General features: G+C 30.6%; 1 protein-coding gene across 1 annotated transcript in view; it reads left to right on the top strand.

Annotated features, from left to right (window-relative positions):
* Nucleotides 1-9099: 9099 nt before the first annotated feature.
* Nucleotides 9100-20960, top strand: part of LOC131844779 (tyrosine kinase receptor Cad96Ca) — a 37831-nt gene continuing 25970 nt past the window's right edge. Inside the window, exon 1 of the mRNA XM_059193739.1 lies at nt 9100-9304. Within this exon, the coding sequence (XP_059049722.1) occupies nt 9256-9304 (49 nt within the window). The 5' untranslated portion in view covers nt 9100-9255. The remainder of the gene's footprint in view (nt 9305-20960) is intronic.

Genomic DNA, 20960 nt, shown 5'->3' with positions numbered 1-20960 from the left:
CTGAATTTTACACATTTCACGTGATATTACATATAAACGCGCGTTTGTTATGATATATTGGTGTCATCGCCTTGTTATTTATCGGCTGTATGCCTTCCAAATATATTTTGTCAAACTTGTGACGCAGAAAATTATCAATTTCCCATAGCCCCAGAGATGCGTAGTACTACGGAACGCATAATAATATTATTACCACTATATCATATATCATTTGAACGTAGTGAAAATATTTAAGTTCTCTGGTATATATAGTATAATCCAACGGAATTCAAAACTTTCAGTAAAGATCATCATGATGAGAAAGTCTTGTCTTATTGACAATAGAAACTGTTTAATGAATTGAAGATGAACATGATAAAGTATAAGATAGGTTTGGATTGCCATAAGTTGTCAATCAATTACATTTATTAGATATTGAAGATGTTACGAAGATGGAACGAGGATCATGTCTTATGGAATGTGTGGAACGCCCTAAGAACAGATGGATGGATTGTGTGAAAGATGATATGAATAAAAGAATAGTATAGATATATAGATATAGTTCAGATATGACGACCGATAGAGAGCAGTGGAAGAGAAGGACATACTGCGCCGACCCCAAACAATGGGATAAAGGCAAGGCAATGATTTTTTACTTGATTGAATCTGTTACGACGTTTAAAGAATACCACGTAAGTAAAACAACGGGATATAGCTATTTTTGAATGAAATTGGAATAGTAAATAAGTTGACGGATCGCATCTTAGTAATTGGTAACCGTATATTTGTTACATGTTGTTAATTTTATACGTGAACCACTGAGATCAGGTTATCATGTGATGCCCGTGAAACTACTCATGCGTAGACATTCCGGAAGACTAAGATGCCATGTATATTCACTATCTTACCTTTTAGCTTACCTTTAGCTTTAACTTTAACTTTAGCTTACCTTTTACCTCAATTTCTACATTACTTACACTTTAAACGATACATAGAAAGTAAGACATGGTACACACAGGTAAAGTTGTTACTGTATCTAATATATATATATATATATGTATATATAGCAGGATATAATCGTACTGCGTCTTTCGTAGGAAAGTGATCTGAGAGGACAATTTTATGTTCTTTATGGAGAAAAAGTAGTAAGTATACGGTAACAACATATAGAATCTGCAACCGCACTGATGTCTTATATTGTTACTGATATAATATATCTTACGTGCAGTATAGAGGGTAGAGTGGGTAGATGTTAACAGATATCTATATAAATACAATTTGCGAATATTTGTACTTGCGTGCCTATTTCAGCCTATTAGGCACTGTATCGCTTAGTTGATTCTCAATAACTTTCAATTCGGAATTCCTAAACGGAACCATTTATCTACGTAAATAACATAAATGGTTACAAAGTCGATAAAAATGGCTGTACTTTATACAGTTTTAGTGGGATATTTAATATCTATAATGCTTAATTTGTAAATTATTCGTGGTATGTATCAGTTAAATTAATTTCTTTATGATCTTTCTCTAAATTATCATAAAAACGTTTTTTGTGGTCGTTGACACATAATTTATTAGTTATATTATCATTCCTAATAACATACGTGGGATGCGGTGACTTGATCTTAAAACATCTCAAGGACATCATTTTGTATTTTCTTGACGATATCTACACATTAGTATGAGCAGTCAATGACCTAATGAATAGCTTGCGTGAGTCACGATTATGACGTTTGCGCAATAAAGCAGTTTTAGTTTAGTATTGTCAGAGGAACTATAGCTGCAGCTTTTGTTATTATTTGAAAGGTAATGAATCAGTAGCTTACACTATAACCTGTTTTAAAGTATGTTAGTATGTATATTTATAGCATGAAAGTTATACATATACAGATTTAAATTAGATAACAAAATAGATAATGTAAATAAACGGTCTTAAAAAAAACGTATTCAGTTGTGTTCCTTCACAGTTCATCTCAATTGAATTTGTATACTGAAATGGACGGTAGGAAAAAAATATTAATAGAAATAACTTAATGTTCATAAGCGATCATTGAGATGAAGATTTACGATAATAAAATAGATAGTACTAATCATTTGTACTACTTATGTTAAAAGTACATTGTTACTACTAAATATTTTCTATGTATTCTATATTCTTTATTATTCTATGTAATTATGCAAGGGTATGTTGCCCAAAGTTTAATAAAATACTCTATTATTGTAGTTAGCAAGCCTATAGAAAATGCAGTATAGTAAACTGATGTATATTCATCTTCAGTTAACTTTATTCCTTTTGTATTGAACAGTGGATAGAGTAAAGATAGTAATGTGTGGCTACAGAATTCATAAGAAACTATTTTAGAATTGTAAAGATGTAATGTTATTAAATGTTACCAAAAAGAAGCAAATTCTCAATACGATTTTATCTTTGTATATATTTACAGGCAATTATGTAGCTGACTCACCTGAAAACTTATTATATCTTAAGAAAACTATTTACAAATAATTTCTATTCATTACAGACAATATGTAGATACATAATGAACTATTAATTGGTACTACTACTTTTAGTAATATTTAATACTAATTTTATGAAATAATAATAAAATCGAAAGGGCTGCCACCCAGAGTCGTGAAGTCATTAATAAAAGAAACTGATTAAGGTATCTTTCTCTAATTTTCTGGAATTCATTTACATGCTAATTAATTACATATCCATATCCAGTGTTTCGATAATTTAGAAAAATCTGTTTAGCTTGTGCATGTAACCGTGGCCGGTCCATCAAATGGAGAAAGCCGATGGCCGGCACGGTTTGCCGCGCCGCGCCGTGATCAAGTAGATCACGTTAAATTTCAAATAGCTGTTTATTTTGTTCATTGTTCCGATGAGCGCTATGCACTCAGAGCTAACAGTAAAAGCGGGCAGCGGACGTGCCGAGAGTTGCCAACTTGTCCTAGTAGGTATCATGTTGACATCTCAATAAAGATGCCATTTTTTATCAACTAAGTAGGCATAGGTATGCGTAGCGAGGAATCGCAGACAACATTTTGAAAATAAAGGACGAAAAGAAACGATGGGCCTATTGTTGTATTTTTTGTGTAGCGACACTGTCTGTCCAGCTGTCTGTCTATCAAGACCATTATTTGTTAGAGAAAAATACGTTGATATGAATCCCTGAAATGTTGAAATGCCGAAAATTGTTAGAAGAAATATGTTCTCAAGTTATTCTACTATCGTTCTAATTTGCATTTTTTAAGAAAATGATACTATGCTCGTAATTATCACCAACTTCGCCTGTCTCTTTAAAGATAAAACATCTGCACGATCTCATGATATTATCTATCTTTGGAGATCAGTTCAGCAGTATGGTCATGTTAATGTTACAAACCGAGAGACAGATCATCACAGTTCAGTATACTGTTATGACAATCGATCGTACAAACTTTAAATCTTTTCTTGATTATTTTACGCATCACCAAAGTTTCCGTTTTACAAGCCTCAGTGATGTTAAATATTCAAAGAGACATTATCAGTCGTCAACGATATCCAAACTGGTTAGTACAATTCTAAGAATCGACATGAGAGAAGGAGCATACTGGTTGTTGATCCAGTTGAAGAGGATCGAAATTAGATGAGTACAAAAAGCAAAGAAAGTACGACCTTGATACGAAGCGCGATGCTCCTAAAGTATTAAGGTCAAACCATTGACAGCTTTCATTATTAATTATGTCAATAGTTGTCCTAACATCGTGGCTATGTTTGACAATAACCACAATATTGGTACTGGATTCAGAGCATGTGACAGGGCCAATGACCGTATCTCATCAACTGTCAATCGAAATCTGCTGGAAATTTATGTTAGCGGCGTTATAACCCCTAATTCTAGAGCTAATCCTTATCTAAAGATTAGATAACCACTGAGCCCATCTTTCATTCTCTACATTGACAGTAAAGGACTAAATGCCTCAAAGAAGCCCATCCAACTTAGATCTGGTTTTATGGCCATTTTAGGTAGTCAATGTATTGTTTTAGTTGGAAATGTAATTGATATAAATGTCACCTTTTGATAAAGGGAACGAGATCAATCACGCTCGTGTTCCTGTCACGTCTTTGTTATTAGAACAATTATTTCTACCCTTTCTAATTTGGGCATCGGATAAAATCAATATAATACAGCTACAAAATTGATAGGCGTTTACGTTTGAAATGAACGTTGCTGTTTACAAAATATAACATCTGGAAATTGATACGCAATAACTCGTTGAACACAATTTTTAGGAGCATTACATTTTATTAATAGGCTTGGTAAAACAAAGAACTAGGCGATCATGACATAGTTTGAACAAAATTTCATTAAAATATCAACACAATTTTACATATGAGCAGTAAAGCTAAAATTGGCAAGGGCCACATCATTTACCCTAGACAATGCATACTATTAAGCTAAGTAGCTTGTACTACTGTAAAACTGGTATAAATATTTTTTTTTGTAAATACGTAGAATACACCAACAATCCTACTCATGGAGCAAATATTTGCACCATGCTCGTCGAACTCGCTACCATCGGAAGTAAAGCGGTATAATAAATCGCAATCGACTGTAAGCAAAGTCTATATACGTAAAGTATCTATGGTACATTGTAGATAGGCCCAATATGCCAGCCGACCACGAAATAATTTAATTTCTACCGATAATCAACTTACATGCTGTATTTCTATTTTATATGCATGCAAAATACAGCATTAATAGTAAGACGACATTATATATGAACAATTGTGCCGACAATACTCAAAACATATATTTTTCAAGTATTCTACTAATGTGATCGCTGTTAGAACCTTATATACTTGATTGTCAGTCTTGTTGTGCGAAAAAACTGTCCCTTGTAGAATTATAAACCTCAGAAATGTTAGATATTATTTACTTTTACCCGTACCTTCGTTTTCGTAGATTGTTATTTAATTAGCCGTATTCCAAAGAACGCAAGTCCAGAAAAAATACGTTTACTGGTGGTAAAATATTCTCAAATTCATGAATAAGTAAATTCCTTCTTACAATTGGTTTGTTTACACTGTTCGAATTGTTTTCAAGTCTTTGTTATTTTGTTATTACAGTGTATTTATCCAGATCTGCTTTGAACTTTGAAGCCTACTGTTTACTTTTCAAGTTTCATATATTTTGTGTATGAATTGGATTTATTTGTATGTGGTATTAGGTAGGTACAACCAAAACAAGATTGTTTTCTAACCTAATTGAGATACATTCCTTATTGTTATCTACCAACGTGCTTATAGAATTCCGATCCATCATTCTGCGGAAATATTTTGTTAAGTATTTTATACTAAGCAGTCCATCTTCCTTTTATCTTTTACAGGAATTTGTGTGAAAAATTCCAAACAAACTTGTAACAAAGTCCTAAATACTGGCGGTAGAGTATCGCGTGACTAGACTTGGTAGTTGTTACGTGTGACCTCTTTTTCAATGGACTGCCCAAAGAAAGTTGCAGTGAATACGAGTGTAACTATTGTATTATATTGTATGTTACGCAATATTTTCGTCAAAATTGCACGTATTGTATGGGTGACTTAATATCTTAAAATAGTAGGGACTCTCACTTCTCACTCTCAGGACAATTCACATAGCATCATCTAGTCTCAAGCTAAGCAGAGCTTGTGTTTTGTGTACTGGACAACTTATATAAATATGTACACATTTTTTTTTGTAAGTAATTACATAACATATATATAAAACACTCAGACGGATACAAATAATCATACTCATGAAATGATGTTATCGTTCAAGGAATCGAATCTGCGACAATCGAAAGCAAGGCATGAGCTAAACCACTAAACCAACGCTAGCGATTTTTTTTAAATTGACAGGATTTTTTTTATCTCTCTCGTATTGTTTCCTTACATAATTGTCCAAATTGCTTGTTATATTTTTATGGAAGAAAATGTACTTGCAAGTAATCCTCTAGCGATGCTGTCGTGGGCCACATTGGACGAAATCTTTCCAGAAATTGAATAGATTTTTATGATTCATTATATGATTGTTCACTTTCTTCCATCTGTTAGTTTCATATTAGTATTATCACTGTTCAATCTATCACACAGGTAAATTAAAAATGGGTTTATATTATTATAGACAGCTTTGTATTTTCATTTAGTCTATAGGTATAGACACCATTGAGTGAGAGTGTATTTTAAAGTTTCATTCTACGTATTTTTGGTCCAAAAAAAGTTTCATCTGGATTACTCTAATAAGGATACGAATCATAGTAGTATAATCCGATGGTAAAAATAGACTAGTCAGATACATCACGGTATACCTATTAGAGCCGGCGAATTATGAAATAAAACCAAATCGCCTTATAGTAACGATACATGTGTCTTTTGTTATTTTGTTTGTGCTTCTTCTTTACTGTATGTTGCAAATAAAGTATATTCTATCTATCTATCATTTATTCAAGTTTTTTTCCAGTTCAGTATATTTATTCAATTGAGAAGAACTGAAAAAAATCATTGAGTTTCTTACTCAACGATTTTTTAGCCGTTTGACTTATATTGTCTACTAATGAAGGTGTCGAACATTAAATAGAAATCCCATGCATTAATTACAGCCGTGTCCGTTTCTCGTTTATGTAATCGTTTAGTGAATTTTAGTTTAGGCTTTGCTTAACATTATAAATATAATCGGGCATTAATAGACCCCCAGTTTCGAATGCTCAAACGAAAACAAATAAGTGGAGCAGGTTACTACGTTCCATTCGATATTTATGATATTTACGAGTATATCTACTATCTAGACTATAGGTAAGTTAGTACAGCAAACTCGCCCCCTGCCATGTTGAATTCAAATATATCGAGCGAAATATCGCCATGTCAAGAATTGCCTTCTCCGCACAATGGAAAGTTGGCAATGTCGCTGCCTACCCTATTTGTGATAACAGTCATAACAGTGTTTGTTTTTCTTTATGTATCTATATTTATGATAGTTTCTTACATGTATATAGAGAGAGTATGTATTGTCATATTATTATTGCTGTGATGCAAATCTGTACAATGTGGTTACACGACTTGCACGTCAAGTGCCGCACACTATAAGAGAAAGTTGCTATTAAAATGAAATAAAAGAATATTGTTATCTCTTTCACTGACATTTTAAAAGTTAGCGTTATTATATAACATCACTGGTAATATGTAAGAATAAATTGTATGCACAATATTTGATTGTGCTTTAATATAAATTGAATGTGACTTTTTATGTATCCTCCCTACTGTACCATTATAGGCTTGAAAGGACACAGTAGTTCAACTATCAATTTTTTTAATTGCTTATCATGGAATGATATTTTATCATCACTACATACATCACTAACTGTATATGTTGGCGGGGCATCAGTGCAGTATGATAGGATGAATATGAAATCAGTTGTATAACCTATCACTCCAAAGTAACTAGGTCATGTCATTAATGCCAGCTGGAAACTACCATAGTTGATATCTTGCGACAAATTCACTAGATTTCTTGTCAACTATAATAGTTTTCAGGTGGGGTCAGAACTATCCTGGTATATTGATAGCAATAGAGACACTAGTCTCTATTACTGACAGTCTTTCCCATTGAAGAAAGTTATTGTGAATTTTCATTAATTTATCGATGATTTGCTTAGATTTTCTGTAAATTTTCTATTGTCGATTCTCTATCTGTAATACTCTCCTATTCTAATCTTTCGAGGAAGAATAAAATATTACATATTTTTAGCTATGAAAACTGGTATACTTACAATAAATTTTAAGGGGCTTGCCTTTTTATTAGTTATTTAAAAATTCCCTTCAGCCAAAGTAATTTAAGATTTTATTCTACAAGAAAAATAGCCTACAGTATAGATGAAATTAGTAAAACCTAAATGTCAAATGATGAAATTCGACCATAATAAATTGAAATTATAAGATTGAATATTAATTATTAAGGTTCTATTGTCAAAGGCACTTCTATATCTATAGGCACAGTCGCAGGGTAAACAAAAGAGTATATACGCATGTATGTGTCTAATACATATTAATATGTCTAATGTTTTTTTATTCATTTAATATATTTTTATGCATAATTTAAAAAAATGCATTCTGAATTCCTTCTCTATATACCTTATAAGTGTTTTTCGTCTTTCATAATCCCCTTCGAAATTACATACTTCACCTCCTCCTCGTATAACATTTTTTCAGGCATATAGGCATATTTAAGAAAGATAATATAATTATGAGGTTACAATATAGCTTACGGTCATCCTCGTAATACATCTATCCTTCTATCAAATATCATTAAACAGCGTTCAGCAGTTTAGTCGTGAAAAGTTAAAAGAAAACGGAATTTTCAAATAATTGTATGGAAAGATGCCAACGTAGAATGCCTCCTACTTTCCAAACTTACACATAATATGTTCCAATAGTTTTATTGGTCGATAGCCATTACAGTGCCATCGTAATGTTCAATATTAGCGATATTGACTGTAGAAAGCTGAAAATTTTGCTTATTCATTCAAATTAAGGTGTAGATAAGTACTTTTATTTTATCGTAATTTAGTTTATTGTCTACTTACTTTCATCGCGAATATTTATTAGTATTCGATCATAAATTTATATTGCAATGTCATTTGAGATGGTATCCAGGTCATGTCAATGTTTTACCGCCTTACTTCCGATGGTCGTGGATTCGATTCCTCGCATAGTATAAATATGTGTATTCATTAGTATGATTGTATTTGTCTGGCTGTTTTTTATGTATATTATGTATGTATTTACAAAAAAATGTATCTATGTCAATTGTCTAGTATCCATAACACAAGTTCTGCGTAGCTTGGGACTCGATGATATTATGTGAATAGAAGTCAGAGAGCAGAAATTATAATAAGGGTCTAGATGGTCACAACCACTTTCCCACGTTACCTTTTGAATAACTAGTTTTAAATTCTTGACGAATTGACTACGTCCTTACAAATATTATTAGATTGATAGAAATATAATTCTATCATCTTTCAAAATATAATCTCGGCTAATATATTAGTGGATATAGAAGACATAAATAATAGTGAAATTTATTGTTTCAGATTAAACGGATCACATAAATGCAGTGGATGTTTTATAGGACAGTTTGTAACATTGTGAAGTGAAGTGATGACACAGTCTAGTCAGACAACGTCACAAATGAAGCGACGTAAACACCGAACATTTACCAATAAAAGCTCGGCAGTTCAGTGAAATTGTGAAAAATGTATGCAATGTTGATTTGGACATTATTTACATCATGTATAACGATCGGTAAGTTTTTTTCTAAACATTTCAATATATTAGACCGATATTGAACGACTGTTCCCCTAAATAACTTTGTCTTGTATTATATATTACTTATTGTATTTATAGTACTACCCGCGTGAAGCACAACTCATGCCTCTCTATAATAATAATGTAGAATACAATAAATGAAGGATATTTGAATTTTTAATCACCAAGATATCATAAAATGCGACGAATATAACAAAACACAACAATATATGAATTGGTACTTAAATAAGATATTTCGCAAAGTCACCAGGCTGGTTATGTATAATAAAACCTTTCTCTTATAAGGACCTGTCCAAGTCCAGCAGTGGACAATTATTAAGTGTGTTGTATATTCTTTAATAATGTAAGATAATATTGAATAGGCAATACATATGTATTATTAATATAAAGTGCTTACGTTTATCATGGAATAATAATGTTATTTTTATTGTAAATGACATCTGGGTACAATATAATATGTTATGGAAAAAATATCCCTTATAAAATTTTCTTATATGAAGAGTATAAATGTTAATACATTAAAATAATGTTTACTATATGCACAATTATTTGGCTCTTTCATGTGGATATAATATTAGTTTATAAACATATTTGAATAGAACTTATCTTAGCATTTCATTTTGAAACTTTTCTTCGTATTGTGACCACCGTGAGAGTAATCGCTTAACACGTATTACATCTCTCGGTACCGATAACGTTTCAGGAAAACACGAAAAACCTTTTAGAAAATTAGATGGTTTACCGTTTCTCTTATCATGTATTTACAGCACGATCACAGGGATTTAAGAGATTTACTTCCAAAGACCAAAGGTGAAACCATTGTAAGGTAACTTGAGAATCTTGACACAGACTTAAGTGACAGTACCCAGTAGTTGCGGCTATATCGCACTGGATCATAGATAATTGAAGCTCAACAGCTGGTTAGCGGCAGTAAAGGCGAGATAGGACGTATATAAAGAGCATCGTATAGAAATTCACTATTTTAAAGTTATAGCACTATTAATAGAAAAGTAAGTTTTTATGTTTAGGTAAATTGATAGATTTTTATTGACGTGCGCCCGTTCGAGAGACGTATGTTCTTTTTTATACTTTATTTGGCCATTCCGAAAAATAGTTTAATTCCAAAATAAAGTTCAATCGATAAACTTACGTCGTTGGTTTTTACTTTTTCTTGATATTAAGAAATATATGGTAAGAAATTCGGTTGTTGTTATTTTAAATTAAATCTATCCCGTTCAATCATAGTCACCTGAACGAAATCGCAGATAACACTTAGTCTTTTATAATAAAAGAAAAAATGGCGTCTAGCTTATTGACGCATAGCCGAAACTGTGGGTTTAAGAAAACAAAATAACAAAATATAAGTGGGCAGAGTTAGAATAATTTGATAGAAGGAACAAATATAATAAAAATATATTCTGAACTGTATTATAACAATGAACATAAAAATAGGAATATACAAATGGAATAGGTAGCAATAAGCCCACCATGATATTGATAATTGTCTCGTTTACGAATCAAGTCATTGTTCCATTTCAATTGTTCAGCTTCAGTAAAATTGTTTTCAGAAGCTTTTTCATGTCACATATGTACTCGCTTCGTATTTTTTAAACATCCAATTAATTGTTGATCCTTGTTGGATTCCAATTGGTAGGATACAATGTATTGAAACTCAATTAAAAATAATCTATTTTCGTCATAGATGCAATAGACACAAACGAAACAAACACAGTATGTGTGTTAATAATAGAAAACTAAACTTTTTTAAGTTCCTTTTTTCTTTTAAATATTATACATGCTATTTATTGTTAGAAAACTCGTTATTCGTTTAATCGTTATTAAATTTTGTTTTCATTTTGTATATTATTTAGGAACTTCTACTATAATTAAATTTAGTTTAATTCCATTTAGGCGTTTAATTCTTATATTTTAAATTTATAATCAATTCAATTGTTGAAATGTTAAATTGTCTCCATTTTCGGTTGATACTAATGAACTAATTATAACATATGTTAACATGAAAGTATTTCTCAAATCGGTGCAATGGTCACAACCATCTACCATCCATCATCTTCTCCTAAATATTGACTACTAAAAATTGATCATTGAATCTTTGTATTAATAACATAATGCAAAATGAAATTTTTAAACATACCTGGTACTTTTACAGATTGATACAGTAAACAAACAAATCGACCCTAAAATTTACATTGTAATATTTTATATAATTCTGTTATTTAATCGTTCCAATGAAAAAAATATAACAAGAAAAAAACAACAGCAAATCTCTAAATATGTACAATTTACCATTGCAAGCTGGATACAAATAAATTCAACTTTCTATCCATCTTCATAAGACTGAATTTGCTATTTGTACTTGTGTACTTCGTTGGATACTCTTAACAAATAAAAAAAATCTCATGTACGCATGATAAATGATCAAATAATTTTATTACATGTGTTTCATTTACAAGCTACTTACTTGTATGTTCATAATATTATCATAATTTATAGTTTAACTATAATTATTGCCTAATTCAATCAGTTTAAATACATAATAAAACCTAACTGGCAAATTTAAATAAACCTGTGGTTCTAAAATGCATTAGAAATCCTCATAGTATTAGATGTTCTTAGAAAGTACTAGGATATAAGAACTCGCGAGTAGGTCTAGCCTAGCGTTCCCAATGGTACGCGTATCCAGAGCATATACGAACACATACGTACTCGTCTATGATCCTTATGACCATTTCGTTCTAACATGTGGAAAGGAGGGAGATGACAAACGGGTTTACGTCTAGCGTAGGTGTATTGAATAGGGTTAGCAAGTCGACTTGTCTCGATGTTGCTGTACGTGTATGAGGTTTTCTTAGTCTATCTACACACGCTGCTCCTATTGTACTAGGCTTACAGGATATCGCAAGAGGAATACAAACAAATGAAGCGTGAAGTCATATGGGGTGGCCTTGTGCTACGTACATGTGTGAATATTAAAATAGATCTAGATAACAATATAGAACAATTAATAAACCTTATCGATTTACATATCGTCACAATGTCCATAATTATCATTTTGTTGACATGTTTATGACTAATTTGTTTTCGATTATATACCTACTTATGTAAAAATAATGTATAAGTTTAGAAGAATTCTGAAATTTCTGATAATTCATAATCTATAAAATTAATTCTTGTTTAGCTTGACAATAAATTTAGAGATAAAATTTGTTTAAAATAATTGTTTAATAAAGCTTTAATGCTCTTAATAAAATATCGTCCAGCTAGCAACTAGAATAAAATCTGAACAATTCTAATCTTGGATGTTCTATGTAGGAACCTGTAGGACTAGATCAGAACTTTGACGCCGTAATAATCTATTGCTATCTGGTTTTCTGTATAGAAATCAATCGAATCAATCGCGTCAATAACGGGAATTGGTATAAAAAGTTATGAAGAATTCCACAGTAGGTAGGTACTTGTAGGGACTGGTCTGCTCTTATTACTACGACTGATTTAATCTTATTGTGTTTTTATATTTGAGCCTAAATAAATTAGTGCTGGTTGGTAGTTTGTATTCACACGTTTCGACTTGTAAAATGTGAACTTACAAGGATTGTTTAACATACCAACACATAAGTTTCTTGTTTATTCTTCTTATGTAGAATCACAAGAGTTCTAGAGTATTTTCTAGAGTTATGACTTAAACATAGTTAAAACATGAATAACATATATCTGTTATATTCATGTTTCATGTTTTATCCAGAAAATTATTATCCGATAAATCTATTTAAAAAAGGCACAGAAGCAACTCATGTAGCAAAGATAACATTTCCATACTTGCTACTCATGAAAATATTACACATTATTTTTCAATTTCAGGAATGTAATAGAGGAAGGAAGAATGAATTTAACGTTATTGAAAAAATGCACCGCACGCCGCATTTGATAAAAAGGATAACCTTCTCTTTCTGCTTAGTTTAAAACTAGTAAATAGCAGTCTATGTCTATTAGTTGCCATTATAAATATTAATAAAAAAAACATCAAGGTTTTTTCAATTTAAAAACGGCTAACTACTAACTAGTATTTTAATAACTTCACTTCATAAACGTGCTTCACATAAACCGGACAGATAAATCTTCATAGTAGAATTAGTAGACCAACTGCTCTCCATAAACGCTTTTAATCATTACCAAGTTTCTCAAATTAAAAAACTTGGAGAGTAGGATTTCTATCGGCTTTCGTTTGAAAAAAGTGGACTTTATTTTATGAGTTCAACAACGATAGATGTATGTCTCATCGATCACAATAATGTAATTGAATACCTCGACAACATGTCATTTAAATTAAAATTATGAAAATATAAACACTTTTTATAATAAATAAAACATGGTAACGTCCAATGTGTTTTTCTAATTATACATATAAATAATGACCGCCAAATTCAGTTTTATATTCCAAATTCAAATTTATAATAATAATAATATATATATAAATTAGAATTGAATTTCAAATTTGAATTCGGAATATGAAAATGAATTTCGTTGTGAGCTTCTAAAAACAATTAAATTAATTTTATGCAAGCTGCTGCGAGAAAACGTTCTATTTACTAAATAAACGTCTACCAAATAACTTTTGTCGTTGAATTGTGTGCACACTGACAGATGCGCTATAGACAAGTTTTGTAACTGTGCAAATAATTTTAAACAAGTATACTGGTACTTATAGTACATACTTACTATACTACGTAAACATACTTAGTAAAAGCTGATGTAGTACATACTGTAAATAGGTGTAAGTATTTTACAGCACACGCCAGAGTTATGAGTTTTCTGGTAGCTCTAAATATTTTCACTTGATTTTTTTCCGCATAGTTGTGGTTTTTCGATGAACTAAGTATTAGTATTCAAAGACACGGCTGAAGCACTGAACTACTAAAAATGTTAATTAAAATAAATATTTCATTTTAGAGGTAAAGCTATAACATGATCTGCTACGGTAGTCAATGAAAACGTTCATCATGGGAAATTATGTTTATGAAGATATTGATATGGTTTCGCCTAGATGGTCTAGCGGTGCAGTACATCCTTAGGCTTACATCTGATAACCGCGGGTTCTATTCTTAGCACGATATAATATGTGTAAGGATAGTAAGAAATAACTAAGTCACGATGCTCATTGATAGACAGAAATATAATAAAAATATGTTACAAACTCGTAGTTCAGTGTATGGGAAGCCGAATAGTTTGTTTTTCTGTGTTTTTGGACACTAAATGTGATGATGACAATCAAATTAAAATAATTGATTACTATACCATCGAGAACAATAACTCAAATGCATATAAAATATGGCGCTACCAATATTCCCTTGAATACACGTATTTAAGATAGACGTAAGTAATTTCAGAGGTTGAAAGCCCTATTTCCAATCTCAGGAATTAATTTTCTTATGATAATGAATTTTAGCAAAGAAATGAAATGGTAAATTAAAATTCATTGTAATATTTTCACTTATAAACTGCACGGTCATGTAATTAATACTGTGTCTATACTCTAATACAAACCCAGACGAAATTTCTTGTCTAAAGGTCTGTCTTATATTTATACGATCAAATGGTCCCGCCTTCGCACGATGCATTAGAAATCTTTGAATTTCTCGGCCTGTTCTATACTGTAACACACATATATTATACATTTAAACCTTCCTCTTGAATCACTCTATCTATTGCTGACAACTGAATTTAGATCCGTTGCATAGTATAAAAGATAGAGAGCAAACAGACAGCTGCTGCGACTTTTTACTTACTATGTAAAGATATCTTTATGTATAAAAATTATGTGTCATGTTGTTTGTTTGCGATGGACTCTTAAACTACTGAACCGATTGCAATTTTGATTTGGACATTGTGCGCAATTTAATTAAGATAGGATAGCTTACATCTTAATTTATAGTCGCATTATTATTTTATTCAAGAACATTAGCCACAGTAATGCGTGGCTGTGTTTGCCAGTATAGGTACATATACATTTTATTTAATTCTGCTACAACTAACTTGTTTGAGACTACAAATATTCCGTGTGGAAACCTAACCAGCGCTACGACCTTCTCCATTTTGATCACTGGAGAAGGTTGTAGCGCTGGTCAATATTTATCTAATCGAGTAGGTATTCTATAAAGAATAGTTAATTTATTTTGATGAGGTTTCCACTATTAAATATTATTATCACCTTTTCTTTTAGTAGTCGAGCATTATTTAAACCTCAATTTATTATTAAGCGTGCTATATGTATACGCGTAAAAATTCATATATCGTTACTCGTTTCTATCCATACGAAATATATGTTTCCAGTTTAATTCCACGACTTCTATTAAAATATAGGTGCCAAATAATAAAAAAAGAATAAGTCTGACGTTATATTAATAGCCCTAATATGGCTGACTAACAAAAATACTATAACATTCTACAAAAATTATCATTTAATATAGTAGTACTACACTTTTTCTACTACAAATTTGAAGTTAGAATATAATTTGAGAGATATAATACAGAAATTTACATGACAAGAAGAAAAATATTTAATAAGTGTGTAATTCACTATTAAATTGCCAATTTGTTAAATAATATTACGCAATTCCTTAACAATTTGTCTTGTAAGACAATATCTATTTAGATATTTATAAATATATTTATTAGAAAACTTGTTTTTTAGTTCAGAAGTCTACGACACCTAATACAAATTAAATGTAAAATGTCTTCTTTTATGTAGATGTTGATCCTTAATTACATTTAAATGGTCGAGTAGATTTGAATGTAATTTGGTACACAGATAGATTAAATTCTAATTTAATATGTTGGATAAATTTTATCTCAATTCATCTAGAATTAACTAGTGTACAACTATTTTATGCTACAAATCAATTCAAATATATTTTTTTATAATACTTATCTATTATTAGTATCTAATATGGATTTATTTAACTCCTCTCCCTTCTTAAACGTTTAATTTATATTTATATTTTTAAATTCGAATGAATAGTATACAAATATATTTAATATAATATAATACACCTATAGTAGCTGAATAAGTTAATTTAGGCAATATGAAAGTCAAAGAGTATAATTGAGTTATACAATTTATGTTTTCCCAATTCTACGATAGCTTCATCTCAGGTAATTAAAAACTTTTTTTAAATTATGTCAATAGCGAGCTACTATTTGTCTTTATGATTATATGCGGACAAATAAGAAGCCATTTCTACTTCAATTTTGTATATAGTTTTAGATATTAAATCTTCTCTGTTACTCATCTGAATATACATGTAAGTGGAGTGTCTACTCACACAAACTTGTTCCTCATAAGTGGTACTACAAGTAAACTAAATGCACAACACTACGTATGGAACACCTTGAACACACACTGTACTGTATATTTCCTGATTTTTCCATCACACATCAAACAATATTCGAACTTAAACCCTTGCGAAAAAGGTCGTATATAATTTTCATCGTTTTCATCGAACTTCCAATGCATTTCTGCTAGCTTGGTAGCATCCAACACATACGTGTCGCACCGGCGTGGCTCTCATACCATATATCAAGGTCACATAGACTCACATGCAGCTGCCATCGTTTATCCCTCTCGCACACCACTATTATGTATGGAACTGATAAGGTCGTGTATATTTGTTGGTTCGTGTTGAAGTTATGTGATGTGAACTTTCTTGTGGACACGATGCCACCTCGTTCAGACGGAAACTGCGTCTAGTACTCACGGACGGTACTTTGTATTGAGGACTTACCTACATACATAGAGACGTGACATGATGTGCGAAAATAGAATTAAAAATAACACATTTTTTAATAAATAGAGTTCGCTAGCAAAGAAAATAGCTACATTAACTTTACCTTGTTTTATTACTAATTGAGTTAAATCAGATTTTCATGTCCTATAACTACTAGTTTTTGCGGGAAAATAATCTATACGTTTTATTAAATATACATATAAATATTTATTAAAATAATTAAAAATTAATATTTGATAAATAAAAAGTAATATAATTTTTAATTAATATTTTTTTAGAGATTTAATTATGTTTCTATGACCAAGTTTCTACGAATTACCACAGATAACATAATATTACATAGTATATAACTAAGGTAATAATACCATACATTTAGAACATATGATATCTTGTAATACTCGTATATGTATGTATACAATTGTAGAAGTTCTAAATATAAACAAATGTGTACACCGATTTGATTATATTTGAAGGAAAATCCAGATTACAGCATAGAGGTGACATTTCACAAATTTGTTTAGTAACATGTCAAGGTCTAAGGCAGAAGGAAACGTTTACTAACATCCGTGTCAATAATGCTTGACGTAAATTTTCATATCCGCTTGTGTCCACAAACGCCGGACAATCTAGGACAATTTTGTTGCGTTGAAATGTAAGCGTTTTCAATTTGTCACTAGACACAAAATTCACTCCCGATAAATTGTTTGCAGGGCTCCGTAGACAATGGTTAAAACGGCCTTATAACTCTATACTATCACGGCATCGTAATAATGTAATTTTGTAGGTTAAATTTAATTTACATGAGGTCTACTTCACTAGAAGGTAAATTCATAGAAATAATACTTAGTACATTTTGTGACGGTCGGATCTCTTCAAAATATTAACTTACCAATATTGCGTTATGTTTCATTGGATCACATCAAATGAGATGTTGCCGTATACATTTTATTTAATGAAAATGGATAGGAACTCGATGAGTTTTTATTAGAGAATCCACTTAGTCTTACCTATAAGATAATCTTGGAAATACACAACTTTATATCAAATTTAATGGATATTTATTTATATTTTTTATTTTTGTATCATTGAATTTTAACTAAACATACATGGATTCAAAATATATAATACAAGAAATACATTTGAAAAATATATACATATTACTATATGTAGTAGTTCACAGAGAGATATATGGTTATAAACAATCAAACAACAAATAAATATTTATTTAATATGCTCTTTGAAGAGTTTTCTAAAGTTTATTCCGAAATATATAAAATCGTATTTGAAATTTTATCAATGATAAAGGCTGCCACTCAACATAAGGAACAGTCTTGACACATCAATTTGTATTCCATTTGCTATGCAATTGTGTGACATACTTTGTTCGTCATAACCGATATTTTTGTTTACATCGTATTTGAGGTCATAAATTATTCAATTTAATACATCAGATCATTATAAAGTTATATGAATGACATTTTATAGGTTCAAGGGTTCAATATTGTAAAGATATTTTATCGCATGTTACAATGTGCATGATGGAAGTGTATATACGTATTTTACTGTCTATATTGACTGTACTCATCATATTTTACACCTAATTGACTATATACATACAGTTTGTTATTATTATTGGTATGGGAGAACCTACATTGCAGACTGAGAAGTACTAAGTACTCATAGCACTTGAAGAGGTTGGGTTATACAGACCAGTTAGTCTATGTTTTTCTAAAGAACACTAAATTCCAAATTCACACTTGCTTCTATTGTTCCTTTTGGTTTCCCTTCCTAACTATAGTCGATTCTGAACAGTATAAGTATATTATTCTTACAATCTAGCGAAGTTGGTTTTCTTTATCGGTCATAGAGAAACATTGACTGGGATGAAATTAATATGTTTTTATTTTCTTTAGTTCACAACCTGTTTTTCACCGATCAAATAAAACAGACCTAATCTATTCCCCAATTATTATATAAATCACTAAATTTGAATTTTTTTAATTGTCCTGTTGGCTAGCCAAACTATTTCGCCTCCACTATGGTCTCAACCATCAAATACGATTTTATATTTAAGCAACATTAACACTATTAGAAAACTAATCAATATCTATTAAGAAAACAATGCTCTCATTGATGGTTATATATACTATATAGACTAATATTATATTGAACTAATTAAAGTAAACATAATGAGGAAAATGTGTTTTAATTACCACTAGCGTCTGCTCGCAACTATGCCCTCGTGACCATGCTTGTCAAGGATAAAAATGGCATAGACTTAATATAGCATTATAAATTAAGAAGGATATAATTATCCTTTTTAATTTATAATGCTATATTTATATCAACTTTCATGATAATTGGTCATTAAGGAGTGAAAGTGTAACAAATTTAATCACTTTCGCATTTAATACAACTTATGGTCTCCTAATTAATTTACGTTGAAAATGAACCTTAATCACAACGTAAATAAGACATAAACTATGTCACAATTACGAAAATGGAACATGTTAAATTTACCGTAGGGTATTTTTATAGTCTCTCATTGAGAGTAAATTTGATAATCCAAGTTCTGAAAGCATCGAGTTGAAACAACTCTACACTATCTTGTTACTCGTACAGTGTTGCAATGGCGATCTGAAATTGAAAGCTGAGAGGGTAAATGTAATTCCATTGCTATTTTATTAGGTTAAATGGTTAAACAAAATGGACGCCGTTTATTACTGTTAGAATGATTTAGGTAATACACTTTTATTATTATGGTTTTAATATTTTGGAAACGGTATGAGATATCAGTCGATTAAGCAGATGAAAGTATTATGGAAACAAATGGGCACTGCTTTTTTTTTTCAATAATATTATTTTCTAGTTCAGGTATATGGAATATAATATAGCTGGAGTTGATAATCCTACATTTATCAACTTTTCTAAGTAATTAATATATGTTTGTCATCTGTATCGCACCTCTGTCTTGCCTATATCTACTATCGAAATATTCTTGTTTTTTAAAATAATTGTGTATTGATTGCTCTCGAGTCAAATGGACTGTTAACAGCCTATAATGTTTCCTACAGACATTTAAAGGTGCTCTAACAAAACAGCTAAAGGGCTTTATAATAAACTGAAATTTGCTGTTAATAATATTTACCAAACAATTATAACTTGCAAGTTTTATCATAATGTTAGGACGTAAACGGTATATTTCGTAAACTTTGGATCGCTACTTTCACAACAATTAAGCACTTCTATTTGACTTGACCTATAATCTTGTAAAATTATTAATGACTTAGTCGTTTCCAGTGGGGTGAGAGGCGGCTAGAGCGAAATCTAAATTGTGCACAATATTAAATTTTATCCAGACGAGGTAACTTTTATGTTTATTAGCCGACCTAAGAAATCTTTTTTGATACAATTGGCCTGTAAAATACTTAATTTTATTAAGACCGAGTAACTGTCGTATTTGTTGTTTGACTTTAAAAAGAAGGATAGATTCTAACTTCATTTTTGATGCCGTATGTCGGATTGAAAATTAGTCAGAAATATAAATTTCCATAAAAAATTCAATTTATCTTTAATACTCGATTTCCCAATATTTTGAGTTTTAAATTGGGTTTTCAACCACGATGCACTTATATTTATTTTTTTCTAAACCGCCTCCTTCTGGTCACAATTATGTAGAAATTATTCGATATATACGCTAGTATTAATGCTTGAATTAGCGTGTTTGAGTAGCGTGACATATATTATGAGATAACATAACCGTGTGTATGATAAATATGTATAATAATAGGTTAATAAAAATCTCTTCTTAAAAATCTATAAAAACATTC

Source organism: Achroia grisella, unplaced genomic scaffold (assembly GCF_030625045.1).
Source record: "Achroia grisella isolate CSIRO2021 unplaced genomic scaffold, CSIRO_AGI_Agris_v1 utg413, whole genome shotgun sequence".
NCBI lineage: Eukaryota > Metazoa > Arthropoda > Insecta > Lepidoptera > Pyralidae > Achroia > Achroia grisella.
This window is presented reverse-complemented; position numbering and strand designations above follow the sequence as displayed.